A 15,894-nucleotide genomic window follows, 5' to 3' on the forward strand; every position below is an offset into this window, starting at 1 on the left:
TTAGATGACAGATAGCGTACTGCACAATGTAAGACAACTTGTGAAAACTGAGTGCTTTGGTAAAATAGAGGAAGAACTGATCTTATACGATGAAGAACGCATTTAACTTGTATCATTTGATGACAACTGTGTTGTATATGGAACAATGCAGCAAGACCTGGAAAATATCCAGGCTTGGGCTAACAAGTGGCAAGTTACATTTGTGACTCACAAGTGCCAGGCAATGATCATCTCCTACAAGAGAGTATCTAACCATCACCTCTTGACATTCAATGGCATTACCATCACTGAATTCCCCACAATCAACATCTTGGGGGTTACCATTGATCAGAAACTGAACTGGACAAGTCACATTTATATCGTGGCAACCAGGGCAGGTCAAAGGCTAGGAATCCTATGACGAGTAACTCACCTCCTGACCACCCCCCCCCCCCCCCCCCCTCCAAGGCCTGTCCACCATCTACAAGGCAGACATCAGGAACATAGTGGAACACTCTTCACTTGCCTGGGTACAGCTGCAACAACGCTCAAGAAGCTCAACACCATCCAGGACAAAGCAGTCTGCTTGATTGCTCCCCCTTCCATAAACCTTATATCCCTCCACCACCGGCGAAGAGGGGCAGCCATGTATACCATCAACAAGATGCACTGCAGGAATTCACCAAGGTTCCTTAGGCAGCATCTTCCAAACCCATGATCACTACCATCTAGAAGATCAAGAGCAGCAGATACCTGGGAACCCACCACCTGGAGGTTTTCCTCCAAGTCACTCACCATCCTGACTTGGACATATATCGCCATTCCTTCATTGTCACTGGGTCAAAATCCTGGAACTCCCTCCCTAACAGCACTGTGTGTGTACCTGCAACTAAGGGGCTGCAGTGGTTGAAGAAGGTAACTCACTCCGACCTTCTGAAGAACAATTAGGTATGGGCAGTAAATGCTGGCCCAACCAGCGACGCCCACCTCCTGTAAATGTTTTTTTTTAAATCCAACTACCATTAGAAAAACAGCTGCTCCTCAGACTTAATAGACCCCTGTAGAGCTATCTAAATAATCAGAAATCCTCTCTTTGAAACTGCCTGAACCTGTCAACCAAAAGGCTTTTAAAAGGCATCGGTCTGTGAAATTGAATGTAAACAATGCAGTTCAAAGCTTTCAGGCTTCTAGGCATATAGGCTTGAAAAATTTAAAGGGCAATGAAATTGACTGAAAAATGCTTCAAGGTTTATATCACATTAAAGGGAATACTTTGTTGGCGACATCCGGAATCTCATCATGGTCGGCAGGGCTGGCCAGGAGACCTGCAACGGTTTCAAAACCGACATGAAGCCCGTCTTTGCCCGATGCCCAATTCACTGGACCATCAGGATTCCCACTACTGGCTGGCGTGCCCCAGGGAATCCTCCGCCATTGTGTTCAATTGTTAAGCTGTTTGTTGTTTGATTATGTGTGTCTGTTGATTCTCCTCTGCACTGTATGTGATTGCGTAAACCTTGGAGTGAAAAATAGTAACTAATAGTAGGCAAGCTGCTCTAAGCATGAGAGCAGACATTTCGAGAGCATTGGATAAAACCCCAGCACACATCGAACCTGGTGTCATCTATGCATTTCTCTCCAAGGCATGCAACACAACAGGATGGAGTCAGTAGCTCAGAAATTGAGTTTGTAGAGGGGACCAAAGACTATATGACTTTGTTCTTCTCAATGTTTAGTTGGAATAAATTTCTGTTCCTCCAATACTGGATGTTCGAGAAGCAGTCTGATAACATAGCAACAGTGGAGTAATCAAGAGGGGTAGTGATGAAGTGGATCATTGTGTTGTCAACAAACATGGGGCTGGTTTAGCTCACCAGGCTAAACCGCTGGCTTTTAAAGCAGGCCAGCAGCACGGTTCGATTCCCGTACCAGCCTCCCCGGACAGGCGCCGGAATGTGGCGACTAGGGGCTTTTCACAGTAACTTCATTGAAGCCTACTCGTGACAATAAGCGATTTTTCATTTTTCATTTTTCAACATGTGAAAACGAATGTGTTTTTGGAATGGCATCAGCAAAAGGCATTGTGTAGATGGGAATTTGGAAGGAGCAAAGTTGGATCCTGGGGGGACACCAGATGTCATGGTGTGGGAGTGGGAAGAGAAACCATTGCGTGGTGATGAGAAGAATGGAATCGGGTGAATGCAAACCCACCCAGCTGGATATCAGTGGAAAGCATGGGTGGAGGATGGTGCTTAACCATGTCAATGACTGTAGTCAGACTGAGGAATACAGGAGGGGATAGTTCATGACCTGATTTAGATTTAATTTCGACTCCCTTCTCCTGCAAATGAGCAGGTGTGCTCTGCTGTATCCAGGTGCCATGTGCAATCATGGAAGGGAAAAGGGACAGGATAGCACCCCGCATGCTAAGCACACTTCTGCCTTTTATAATTCCCTGTTTCTTGCCTGTTTCAGATGGGAACTCTGGCCACCAAGGATTTTATCCAGAATTTCAAGGCATTTTCAAAATTGGTGCTAAATGATCAGGAGGAATGGAAAATGTTTCTCCCACAATTGCTCCATTTATGAGTGGGCTGGGAGTGATAAGGATGACAAAAGTGCATCCTTTGTTTCTTTAGCTTTCTCATTGTCTATCTATTTCAGTCTGACTTCTTGACAGTCTCTCTCTCTCTCTCCTGACAATTGGTCTATCTGTTTCCATCTCGTCATTTCCCTCTGTCAGTTAATAAAGAACTCGTAGAACATAGTATCTCTTTCAAAACTTGACTCAGAAGATTCCACTGTTTGTTTTGGCTGGTTTTGAAGGTTTTGAGAAAAAGCAAACTCAAATAATGTTTATAATGTGCCGTTGCTCATGCTTTGAATTATATTGTAGATTTTCTGATGTGTGCTGGGTGTTTGCTCTACACTGCACACATTCAGACTCCAGTATGCTTGGAATTGTAAACGCTGCTCCTTACTGGCAATGCATTGTTCATTCTCTTGAGCTTCTGAAGGTAACTCTGACAAGCACATATGCGAAAGATTTAACAGTCACGCTGTACTGGAGCGCAGAGTGCAATGGTAATGTCACCTCAGTAGTGGCATTATTTTAAACAAACAGACTGTCCAAACCCTTCCAGTAACTGCCTAATGATCAGTCTGACACTGATCCATTCAGAAAGGGAATCAAAAGCCAATGGCTTTCCCACTGTCATCCACTTGGGTGAGTTTGCATTCACCAGGTTCCATTCTTATTGTTACAAACAATGGTTTCTCTTCACTCTCCTGCATTGTTACCTCTGATGTCCCCCAAAGAGATGTTTAAACCTCTGCTGAAAAGCATTGCAACATATTTTAACTGCACAAAATATTATGGAACAAGGGCCGACATGGTGACACAGTGGTTAGCACTGCTGCCTCACAGCTCCAGGGACCCAGGATGACTGTCTGTGCGGAGTTTGCACTTCCTCCCTGTGTCTGCGTGGGTTTCCTCTGGGTGCAACACTTTCCTCCCACAGTCCAAACCTATGCAGATTAGATGGATTGGCCAAGTTAAATTGCCTCTTCGTGTCCAGTAGAATAGGTGGGGTTACTGGGTTACGGAGATAAGGTGTAGGTGTGAGCTTAAGTAGGGAACCCTTTCAAGGGCCGGTGCAGACCTAATGGGCCGAATGGCCTCCTTTTGCTCTGTAAATTCTATGAAATCTATGACATTTGTTTTTTAATCTATGGATTACAAAGTGGCAAATCATATTCTTGTCCTGCACTAAGATTCTCGGATAGGAGTCCAAGGTCAAGAAGATTTTCAAAAAAATATATTGGGTGATTTGATTTGCCTTCTTCTTTTATTGACGTTTGTGTTTCAAAATTTATGATTGGTTGCTTCTATTTTTGTGGCTGCTTTTTCTACCTCTTCAGTTGTCACTTGTTGAGGCTTGTGAATATAACTTTTGAGCCAATGATTGCGCACGACTGACACAAAGATTTGCATTCAAGTGCGGCAGCCAGGGCATAATGCTTGGAATGTGACATAGGAATTTATGCTAGAAGTATCAGTTTAATACTTCATCATGGATCTCAGCATACAGAAAATGTATCCCCACTCACTCGTTCACATCACTGGCAGTGGATATGAATAATCCAGGTTAGATTGTGATTGGATGCCCTGGTCATTGAGAAGGGGCTGAATTTAGTCAGGTTGAACTGATGAGAGACCCCCATCAGTTCCACGGAGAAGGCCCAAGGCTATTAAATTTGACATTTAAGTAATCACCTTTCGGCCTTGCCCGGCATTCAGTACACTAGCGGAGGAAAGCTGCCAGCCAATCAGAGACTGGCAGCACACATCTGCTCCTCAGCACCGCCTTGAGCAATTTCAACTGTTGGCACTACACGCACCAGAGGCCAAGGCTAAAAGTGAGTGAGGGCAGGATGTGAATGGAGGGAAGAAGGTTTTGTGGGCGACAGGGGAGTCAGAGCCAACAGCAGGGGTGGGTGGGTTTCAGCACAGACCACTCCCTTCCTGAACCCGGGTGCTGCGATTAGGCTACAATTGCCTTAAAATGAAGAACCTCCCCAAGAGACAGCTGGAAACCCAGAAAGTATGGGAGAGTCGCGTGGCTCACATTCAATCCCTGAGCCACCACTGATTTGCCAACTGACACCTCACTGCAAACGGGTGGAAATTCCACCTCAGCTACTTCCACCTTCTGATATACCCTGGGGGGAGGATTTTGCCACCACTGGGACACTTTGTGGGGCCTCTTCTAGATTAAGTGGATCTGGACAACATGGTTTGATTTGATTTGATTTATAGTCACGTGTACCAAGATATAATGAAAAGTATTGTTCTGCGTACAGTCTAGACAGATCGTTCCATACATGAAAAAACATAGGACATACACAATTATACAATCAAAATACATAGACATTGGGTGAAGCATACAGAGTGCAGTACTACTCAGTAGAGAAGATGGGTGAAGAGATCAGTTCGGTCCATAACAGGGTCATTCCGGAGTCTGGTAACAGCGGGGAAGAAGCCGTTTTTGAATCTGTTAGTGCGTGTTCTCAGACTTCTTTTATTAGCTGCCCGATGAAAGAGGTTGGAAGAGAGAATAACTGGGATGGGAGGGGTCTTTGATTATGCTGCCCGCTTTCCCAAGGCAGTGGGAGGTGTAGACAGGGTGACTGGATGGGAGGCGGGTTTGTGTGATGGACTTGGCTGTGTTTGTGACTCTCGTAGTTTCTTACAATCTTGGGCTGATCAATTGCCATACCAGGCTGTGATGCAACCAGATAGGATGCTTTCTATGGTGCATCTGTAAAAACATTGGCAAGAGTCAATGTGGACATGCCGAATTTCCTTAGTATCCTGAGCGCTGTTGTTTTTTCTTGGCCATAACGTCGACGTGGGTTGACCAGGACAGATTATTGATGATGAGCACATCTAGGAAATTGAAGCCATCAACCATCTCCACTTCCGAAACATTAGTCTGGATTTAATCCTTTCCAGCAGAATGAGTCTGCATTAAATCCAGACCATGCTGTTTGTCTAACATCATAACATTAGCTCCCTTTGCAGGAAGAAAGCAGCTTGGACTACTACATTGCAGCATTTTTCCCACATATCTGTTCTGAGACATTTTAATTTAAACTAAGAAAATGCATTAGTCTCTCTTAAAAAGTTAATTGGAAAAAGGAGCACATTTTTGGTAATAAAAACAAGAAATGCAGGTCTGGCAGCATCTGTGGAGAGAGAGAGTTGACGTTTTGATCCATATGACCCTCCTGCAGAACATTTTTGGTAAACTAGCCTTAAATTTATAGTGTGAAATGGTAATAGTTGTTTGGAAGCATGTGTTTAAGCATCATTTCAGCCTGTAGAGGGTAGCAGATGACTTTGGAAATGAAAGGTCCCAGATTTGCAACCACGATCAGGCTCTGACAAGAAAAACAACACAATTCCAGTAAAAGTCTTAAATAGTTATTTTGAAATAATATCTAAACTTACACTTCTGTCACATCTTTGATGTAAGAAGACATCCAAAATGCTTGGGAGAGGCGAATGAATCCTTCGGAAAATCTAAAAATAAAATGTTAAAGTTGAGTAATGCACATAAAGGCAGAAAATGACAGATTTTTAATCTAATTATGGTGCTCCCCCATTCAAATTACCTATCCCTCTGACCATGCTGGATGTTGAGTGCAAAGATTTAAAATTACTCCAAAGTAGTTCTTTGCTTAGTGTTACTTGAATCTTCAGTCAATGAGATTTTACTCCCCTATTAGATTTATATTCCATTACTTTGGTTAAAAAGAGCATAGATACTTCCACACATGTTCCTCATGATATGGTTTCACGTTCCTGAACTTAGTCAACACACGTTAATGATATAAAACAAAAACGAGAACAGCCAGAATGGGACTTGGGTAGTCAACATCAAGTCTCAATGGTTGCAGCAGTGAACAACGGTTCCAGGTTAACACACACACACACACAGGCCACCATGCTTTTGTCATTAACATTTTACTGAAGTGTACAATTGATTAATTAATGTACAATTGGGTTATGATTCATAAATAAAAAAGACATGTGCATTTTGTACCTGAGCTGTTTCATTAGAACAATTAGACTAATTTTAATGGAAGTGGGACTTAAGGACTTTTTTGATTATGGTGTATCGACGGGGCATTGGTCTGGCACTTTACTGCTTTGGGTGTAATCCACAATGAGTTTGCTCCCTCATCTCGCTTTTTTTTTAGGGTGGGTATGTCTGTCTGGGCTGGTCCTCCTCCAGGCTCAGCTTTTGTATAAAAGCAGCCTGCTGCTTTTTGCTCCTGCCCAGTCCAATTTCACTGCTGTGAAGGTGGGACAGCAGACAATATGAAGCTCTTATTTTTAAGCACCTTCAGCCTCTTTGTTTTAACATCCTTTGATCAAGCCCAGTCATCTTACTATGACAAAATAGTGACCCACAGTCGAATTAGGGCAAAGGATAAGGGGTGAGTAAATCTATTTAATTTTCAACGGGATATAAAAGTAGCAAATGCACACAGCCATGAAAATACACAATTAGAATATGGGTACAATAAAATCTTATTGCAGCAAACCAACTTAAAATGAACTTTCGAGAGTTTTAATGTTACAACTTTTCAGGCTAAGTTAATGCACATGCCTCCTGAACACCATTCATTCTTTAACATCATTATTCCCGTTTCGATCGCTCTGTTCACTTTATATTGTTTTTAAAAACTTTTCTGTTGTTGTTTGCAGACCGAATGTGTGCGCTCTTCAGCAAGTGGCCGGGACTAAAAAGAAATACTTCAGCACTTGTAGGAACTGGTATCGAAAGTCCATCTGCGGCAAAAAGGCGTAAGTTTAATGCAACCTTTCACTCAAACGGTTCAGCAGCAGGATAATAAAATGCAATTACAACTGGTGATTTTAGCAATCCGCTGTTTGAAACTTGCTGGAGGCAGCTGCAAACTACTTGAGTCACGCTTCGGAATTTGGGGAAACATGGGATTGCAATTAGTTGCATTTATTCCATCTAAATCTATTGCATTGATAACTTGGATTGCTCGTTTGATTTCTTGATTCAGAGAGGGATGGTCGATGGATAATTTTCGGGCTGAAGGAAGGTTTGCACTGGCGTTCCCCAGGGGTCGTTACTGGGACCCTTCATTTCCCAGATGTGTAATCTTGGTGTGCAAGGAACCATTTCAAAGTTTGCAGATGTAACTTGCAAGCATTGTAAACTGTGAGGTGGACAGTGTAGACGTTCAAAAAGGACATCAGCAAGTTGGTGGAGTGGGCTGATAGGTGGCAGATGATGTTCAACGCGGAGAAGTGTAAAGTGATGAGTTTTGTACGGAGAACAGAGAGACAATCTAAAATAAGGGGTAAAATCTTAAGGGGTGCAGGAACAGAGGGAGCTAAGTGTATACTTGCATAGATCATTGAAGGTGGCAGGACAGGTGGAGAGAGCAGTTTATAGATCATAGAATTTACAGTGCAGATGGAGGTCATTCAGCCCATTGAGTCTGCACCAGTTCTTGGAAAGAGCATCCTACCCAACCTCACACCTCCACCCTATCCCCATAACTCAGTAACCCCACCCAACACTAAGGACAATTTTGGACATTAAGGGCAATTTAGCATGGTCAATCCACCTAACCTGCACATCTTTGGACTGTGGGAGGAAACCGGAGCACCCAGAGGAAACCCACGCACACACGGGGAGAACGTGCAGACTCCGCACAGCAGTTAGTAAAGCATATCGCATTCTGGGCTTTAAAAAAGGCACATCGAGTACAAGAGCAAGGAGGTTATGCTGAACTTATACAAGACATTAGTTAGACCTCAATTGGAATATTGTGTAAAGTTCTGGGTGCCACTCTATAGGAAGGATATGAATGCCTTGGAGTGAGTGTAGAAGAGGTTTAGAAGAATGGTTCCAGGGATAAGAAATTTCAGTTATGAGGATAGATTGGAGAGGTTGGGACTGTTCTCCTTGGAGAGAAGAAGGCTAAGAGGAGATTCGATAGCGTTGTTCAAAATCATGACCAGGCTGGATAGAATCGATAGGAAGAAACTGTTCCTTCTCATCAAAGAATCAAGAACAGAAGGGGAGAGAGTTAAAGTGACTTGTAAAAGAAGCAAATGCGATGTGAGAAAAAACCTTTTCACACTCTGAATGTTTCGGGTCTGCAATGCACTGCCTGGAAGTGTGGTGAGGCCGGTTCAGTCGAGACATTCAAGAGGGCATTAGATGATTACTTCAATAGAAACAATGTGCAAGGAAAAGGTAGGGGAATGATACTAAGTCATAATGCTCATTTAGAGAGCCAGTGCAGATGCGATGGGTCGAATGGTCTCCTTCTGCGCTGTAACAATTCTGTTATTCCAGAACAGGTTGATTTCACCTACTAGGCGGAGGGGGCCTCGGGATGTTACATTACTGACCAGGCTTAACCCGGGGGAGTTTTGAATTTTGGAAATCGAGATGAGGTGCAGTATTTAAGAAATGTCACAGATTGGGAAAAGAGATGAGGCTCAAATTAAAACTAGTTGAATTTTTCATGAGCCAAATATCTGAATGAATTTTGTAAATTTAAAAACACTCAGCTTTTCCTAAGTCGCGTGGGGTGGCCACAATACTGGGCGATCATTTTTCATTCATATTAACCATCATGTTTGGATTTGGCAGGTGGTTTTACAGCCAGAAGTGCTTCCTGCCACTAACCTCCCACCCCATTTATGCGGGCTGGAGATTGGCTCCGATACAAGTTGAATTGCCTGCACCAGTGGATGAGTTCCTCCTACGTCCAACAAATGGAATGGGACTAAACCCCGGAACATTCTCACTCCGAGGCAGGGGTGCATTGTCAGAGCCACAACCCCCCTCCCCAAATTTAAAATACCATTCCCCTATTTTTAGAAAAGTTCCTAGAAATATGATTTTAAAAGTCTTATTTTCTGATCGCTGCTCTGAGACAATCGTCAGTTTATGCTAGTAAAGAAGATTTCTACAAAAATTCCCACATGGGTGGAGCAACGCTTAAGGAAATTTCAGGACACATGATTAAATCATAACAACTTGCATTTATGTAACATCTATGATGCAGGGGGAAATTCATCCCACAGAGATGTGGCTCAAAAATAGGAACTTGAACCAAAATAGGAGACGTTAGACAGGGTGAACAAAACCTTGGTCAAAGAGGTGAGCTTCGAAGAAAGTCTTAAAGGTGGAGAAGGAAGTGGGGGAAGGTGTTCCAGAGCACACAATAAACTGGAGGGTACTGATAAGCGTGGAGCAACAAAATGGTCTTGGATTGTATATCCACATATCTTTAAAGGGAGTGGGACAGGTTGATAAGGTAGTAAGGAAGACATAATTACATACTTTCCTTTATTAGCCAAGGCATTTCATATAAGAGTAGGGAGGTTATTCTGGAACAACATGAGTAGGACTACAACTTGTGTACTCGCTGCAGTTCTGGTCACTACATTACAGGAAAGATGTGATTGTACTAGAGAGGATGCAAAGGAGATTGATGAGAATATTGCCAGGACTGGAAAATGTTAACTATGGGGTAAGATTGGATATAGAATTTACAGTGCAGAAGGAGGCCATTCAGCCCATCGAGTCTGTACCGGCCCTTGGCAAGATCACCCTACCTAAGCCCACACCTCCACTGTATCCCCGTAAACTAGTAACCCCATCTAACCTTTTCAGACACTAAGGGCAATTTAGCATAGCCAATCCACGTAACCTGCACATCTTTGGACTGTGGGAGGAAACCGGAGCACCCATAGGAAACCCACACAGACACATGGAGAGCGTGCAGACTCCACACAGACAGTGACCCAAGCCGGGAATCAAACCTGGGACCCTGGAGCTGTAAAGCAACTGTGCTACCCACTGTGCTACCGTGCTGCCCGTAAAGGTTGGGATTGTTTTTCTTCAAACAGGGAGGCTGAGGGGTGACTTAATTGAGGTGTACAAAATTACAAGGAACTTAGAATGCTTGGGAATTACCTATTAACTTGGCAGAGAGGGCAAAAACCAGGAAGCGTTGATCTAAAATAACTGGTAGAAGGATTAGAGGCGAAATAAGAAAATATCTTTTCACCCAGAGGGACTTGCAAATCATTGGCTGACTGAAAAGGTGGGGGAAACCAGAAACCTACCATATTTAAAAAGTACTTGGATGTCTATTTGACCTGTAGGTCTATGGACCTACTGCAGGAAGGTGGGATTAGGCTGGGGAGCTCTTTGCCAACCATCACAAACACAATGGGCTGAATGGTCTCCATCTGAGTCATAAATTTTCTATGATTTCTCCAATGACAAAATGAGAGGAACTGCAAGCTTGGGTGAGGGGTGGCAGAGTTGGAGGAGGTTTCAAAGATAGAGATGGACACAGTCTTGGAACAAATCAAGAATAAGGATGAACATTTTAAAATTGAAGTGTTGGAGACTGACAGAGTTGGTAATCCCCTTGGGTTGTTCAGGTGTTTCTCGGAATGAACAGTTGACCTTCTGAATGCTGCTGCTGGCAAACCTGGAGAAATGGGCATTCAGGCTCCAGTTCATGCCTGGGCACCAATTAAACATCTGCTGCTTAGTATCAATGCCCACCTCAAGTTAGGTTTACTAAATTCATCCGACATTACAGCGTCTGGGCAATCGTTTCTGTGTTTTGTAACACTAATGAAAACATCAATCAACTTGTGATGTAGTTTGGACAAATTCCACAGTACATCTCAAAGGCTTATTTTCTCATTTACATCTGTCTATTAGATGGAACTAAAACAAAGTACATAGTCAGTTTCAAAACCATGTCACGTTAAGCATGTTGCTGATTTCCCGTGACTAAAAAGGTACCTATCATAAAAAGAAGATAAAACTTTAATAAACTGGCAAATTATGAGAGTCAGCACAGCTAATTTTAACCATTTCATTGTAAACTTTGAGCCAGGTGAGAGTTAGTATTGCAAAGAAGAGTAATGCTTTCTCTCTTAGGCACCCAATCAACCACCCTGAGATGAGGGTCAAGTGTTAAATTAATTTCTAATGACCAACACCCAATTGAGGAAATACAATGGATATTTAAAGGCAGACCATTCATTTCTGCATAACATTGTGAAATTAATTAATTAACAGATATTGACCCAAGCCGGGAATTAAATCTTGAGTACTCTTGCTCCTGCCTTTTTCCAGGTATGTACACAGTTCCCTCCTGCGAAGATGCAACCAGTTCCTGCAATTAATGCAGCTTCATCTAGCTGGAACCCAAATATTGTGAATGGATTGTAACAATGCAATTACAAAACCAAATTTGCTTTGGCATATAGCAGTGCTAGCATTTTGACTTAAAGATGGAAATATGACTCAGATCAAGTTGATCATCTTGATCCCCAGATGTAACCCTCATCTCCAAGGTGTAGTCCCACATTCCCTGTGATTTTGCAATGTATCAGCATATGGAAGAGGTATATCAACATGTACTTGGAGAATTGCCTCCAATAAGCACAGGTTAGTGCAAAGCAAAATACTAAAAGTGCCCTGAAAAGCTTTGTAAGAAGTCTTACAACACTAGGTTAAAGTCCAACAGGTGTGTTTTGAATCACTAGCTTTCGGAGCGCTGCTCCTTCCTCAGGTGAATGAAAAGTTTTGAAAACCTACTGGTGAATAATTGCCAATCTTAGATACATGGCAATACTCCGTCATAACAATTTATCAGGATTTAAAGCTTAATGCAAGTGACACGTAAGCACAAATGGTATTGCGTAGACAACAGCAAGAACAGTTCACTGAACCCAGATTGACACATATGAGCAATGCAATATCATCTGATGATTTGGCTTTGTACTGTATTAATACAGATCTTAGGTATCTGCAATATCTCAACACACGTTAAACCTCCACAAGGGAAGCAACATATTAACATTAATATATGTACATATGTCAGCTATATGTTAGATACTTATATGTGATATTATAGCAACATTTTAGCAACAAAAAGTTAAGACAAAATTATTTTAATTCAAACTGTCACAGTCTATACATTGTTAAAAGGTATTTTTAATCTGCAAAAGGTATGGGGCGGGATTCTCCGTTGGCCGACACTGGAATCGGGAAATGCGATTGTGCGGAGAATCGGTTCCGATGCTGAAATCGCGGCAGGTGGCGATTTCATGCCAAATCGCAATTCTCAGTCACCTTGGCAGTGGCGTCAATGCATTCCAGAAGGCCATTGGCATATCATTAGTGGGCCTGACCCGGTATTCTCCAGGGCCTCCGCGATTCTCCGCTTCCAATGAGCTGAATTCCCGACGGCGAGGTTCACTTGTGCTTTTAAAAATCATGAAACAGACGCCATGGCTGCTGAGGGGGAGAGAGGGGGTACGGAAAGTAGCCAACATCACCATAGCTTTCTGACAGTTGTGGCGGGGGGGGGGGGCTTCTGCTAGGGCTGGGGAGAGTTGCAGGGGGTGGCCAGAAGATGGGCTGTGGAGTCGGGGTGGACGGGCATGGAATACCATTGCCAAAGCCTGCAAGGCAGCCATGCAGCTGCGAGTGAAATGAAAAAATGAAAGGAAAATTGCTCCGATTATCCAGGGCCTCAGGCCATTGCCTGAGGCCCATCCCACAATGCTCCGTCCCCGACCGTCGAGTTCCGGATGGCGTGGGTTACGTGTGCTCACAATGTCTGGGAACCTCGTGTGGCGGCTGTGGACTCAGTCCGGGACCGCCACAGTTGATGGAGGGCCGATCCGCTGGCAGTGGGGAGCTTCATTCGGGGCTGGGGGCACTGTGGGCGGGCGATCCGGGGCGCACAAGCGGCCAAAGGGAGGCACTAAATTTGCGGTCCGGGTCAACGGGCTGAGTCCGCCATGGAGCACAGCGCAGCCGCTGCAGGTAGTTGCCGTGCGCATGCGTGACCTCAGAACCGGAAGTGCTCAGAGCCGTATCGGCAGCTCGAGCTGCGAGCTCTACGCTGCCTCCCTGCTAGCCCTCAGCAAAACGGGGAAATGGTGGCCATTTTACACCAGTTTTCCTGGCGTAAAAGACCACCGTTTTCATGCCGGCGTGGGCTCTTAGTCTCCAAAATCTAGAATCCAATCCAATATCTTGCTTTAAATAAAGGGACTAAAACTCCTCACAATACTCCTGGGGCGCAATTCTCCGCACTCACAACAGTGCGGAGAATAGCGGGGGTCGTAAATTTTTACGGCCACGCTAGTCTGAAGCCCTCCCGCTATTCTCCCACGCCCGACTCCCGACACGAATCGCTGCCGCCGTTTTTTTACGGCGAGCAGCGATTCTCAGCTGGCCGATGGGCCGAAGTCCAAGCCCTTTACGACCGTTTTTAGGAACGTCAAACACACCTGGTCTGACCGTGCGTAAAAACGGCCGTAAAGTTGGGATCTTGGCAACCATGGCACCGATTGGCACGGCAGTACCACGGCCGTGCCAAGGGTGCCATGGGCCCGCGATCGGTGGGCACCGATCGCGGGCAGCGGGTACTTACCCCGCGCACTCTTTGTCCTTCCGCCCCCCCGCTGTATCCATTCGCGGGGCGGCTGAGGGGCATCCCGGCCCGCGCATGCGATGACGTCATCCGCGCATGCGCGGGTTGGAGTCTTCCAATCCGCGCATGCGCGGCTGACGTCATGTGACGCGTCAGCCATCGCAAACTCTGGCAAGCGGGCTTAACGAAATTCGTTAAGCCCGCGATGCCGGAGTTCACGGCCGCGGCATGCTAGCCCCGACCGGGGACCAGAATCGGTTCCCGGTCGGGGGTGGGGGGAGGCTGCCGTCAAACCCGCCCGTTTTTGACGCCAGCCTTACGATTTCTCCCGGTTTGGGAGAATTGCGCCCCAGATGTGGTCTCACCAGCACCTTGTACAGTTGCAGCAAGGCTTCCCCACTCTTATACTCCCATCTCCCTGAAATAGGGCCAACATTCCATTAGCCGTCCTGATTACCTGCTGCACCTGTGCGCTAGCTGTGTTTCATGCACAAGTACCCCCAAGTCTCTTTGTGTTACAGCTTTTTTTCTCCACTTAAACAATACTCTATTGTTTTGTTCTCCCTTCCAAAATTAACAACTTCCCATTTTCCCATATTGTATTCCATTTGCCAACTTTTTGGCCACTCACCTCACCTGTCAATATCCCTTTGCAAACAACCTGTATCACTCTCACAACTTGCCTTTCCACCTATATTTGTGTCATCTGAAAATTAGGCCATAGTAGGTTCGTGTCCTTCCTCCAAGTCTTTAATATATATTGCAAACAGTTGCGGTGCCAGCACTGATCCCTGTGGAAAACCAGTGGTTACAGGTTGCCAATCTGGGAAAGAACCCCATATTCCCACTCTGTTTCCTGCCCATTAGCCAATTCTCATGATGAGGCCAAGTGGCCTCTTTCTGTGTCATAAATGTTCTATGAACTACGTCCTCATAAATACATCAGTATTATGTCAAAAATTTAAAGGCCCTTGAAGAATTACTTGTCGTTTATAGACATTAAAATGTAAACAAGCATTTATTTATTTCTGATTTATGTGTAAGAAGTTTAAACTGCCAATCAAATTATTGTCCATATTACAGTACCACACTTTCAATAATGCACTGAAGCAACATGCAACAATAATCAACCCTTTATACATATTTAGTTTCTGAAAAGCAACCCAATTAAAATAATTATATTTAAAGTAATAAATTATACTTATATGGATTCTTAGTCAGGAATTCCTCAGAGTTAAATACTCAGATGATTCTCTGCCCCTCTCCCATTCTGATCTCTCTGTCCTTGGCCTCCTATACCCTACAGTGAAGTTCAACATAAGTTCAATAAACAGTGATTAGGCACTTTACAGCCTTCTGGACTCAACACTGAGTTCAACTATTTCAATTATTTATCTCTTCTCCCATTTATTTACAGTATTATTTATTGTTTCAAACCATAGCTGTTTATGACAATTCTACTTTTCCCCTTCCTCTAGAACCATTTCACATTTCTTTATTGTTCTATTGCCATCCCTTTTTGCCATATTCCATCATCCGTTGTGGCCTTCTGTCCCTACCCCCATTCTGCCCCTCATACCTGCTTAAAGCTTATTACGTTACTAACTTTTTCTAGTTCTGATAAAAGGTCATCAACCTGAAACATTAATTTTGGGAATTCGGCAACACCTCAGTGGACAATTATTTGTGTTCCATTGGGATTGACTACCTTCAGGGTTCCGAACTTCACCAGGGGCGATTTCCCATTGGACCTCTTGGTACGGGCAGATGTTGTGTCTCAGAGAGTTGCCAGTCAGTCAGAGACTGGTGGCTCTCCAGTATTGCCCTGGGAATGATAGTCACTGTCGGTACTGCAGGAGGCCAGAGGAAGAA

The 15,894-nt window shown here is 44.2% G+C and overlaps 1 protein-coding gene across 4 annotated transcripts in view; it reads left to right on the forward strand.

Moving 5' to 3' along the window:
* The first annotated feature begins 6,798 nt into the window (after window positions 1-6,798).
* postnb (periostin, osteoblast specific factor b) overlaps window positions 6,799-15,894 on the forward strand; it is a 102,528-nt gene continuing 93,432 nt past the window's right edge. For all 4 annotated transcript variants that reach the window (XM_038817811.1, XM_038817814.1, XM_038817812.1 and 1 more), the window contains exons 1-2: window positions 6,799-6,984; window positions 7,256-7,354. In XM_038817811.1, the coding sequence (XP_038673739.1) occupies window positions 6,866-6,984; window positions 7,256-7,354 (218 nt within the window). In that variant the 5' untranslated portion in view covers window positions 6,799-6,865. The remainder of the gene's footprint in view (window positions 6,985-7,255; window positions 7,355-15,894) is intronic.

The sequence above is a fragment of the Scyliorhinus canicula genome, chromosome 14, assembly GCF_902713615.1.
Source record: "Scyliorhinus canicula chromosome 14, sScyCan1.1, whole genome shotgun sequence".
Taxonomy (NCBI): domain Eukaryota; kingdom Metazoa; phylum Chordata; class Chondrichthyes; order Carcharhiniformes; family Scyliorhinidae; genus Scyliorhinus; species Scyliorhinus canicula.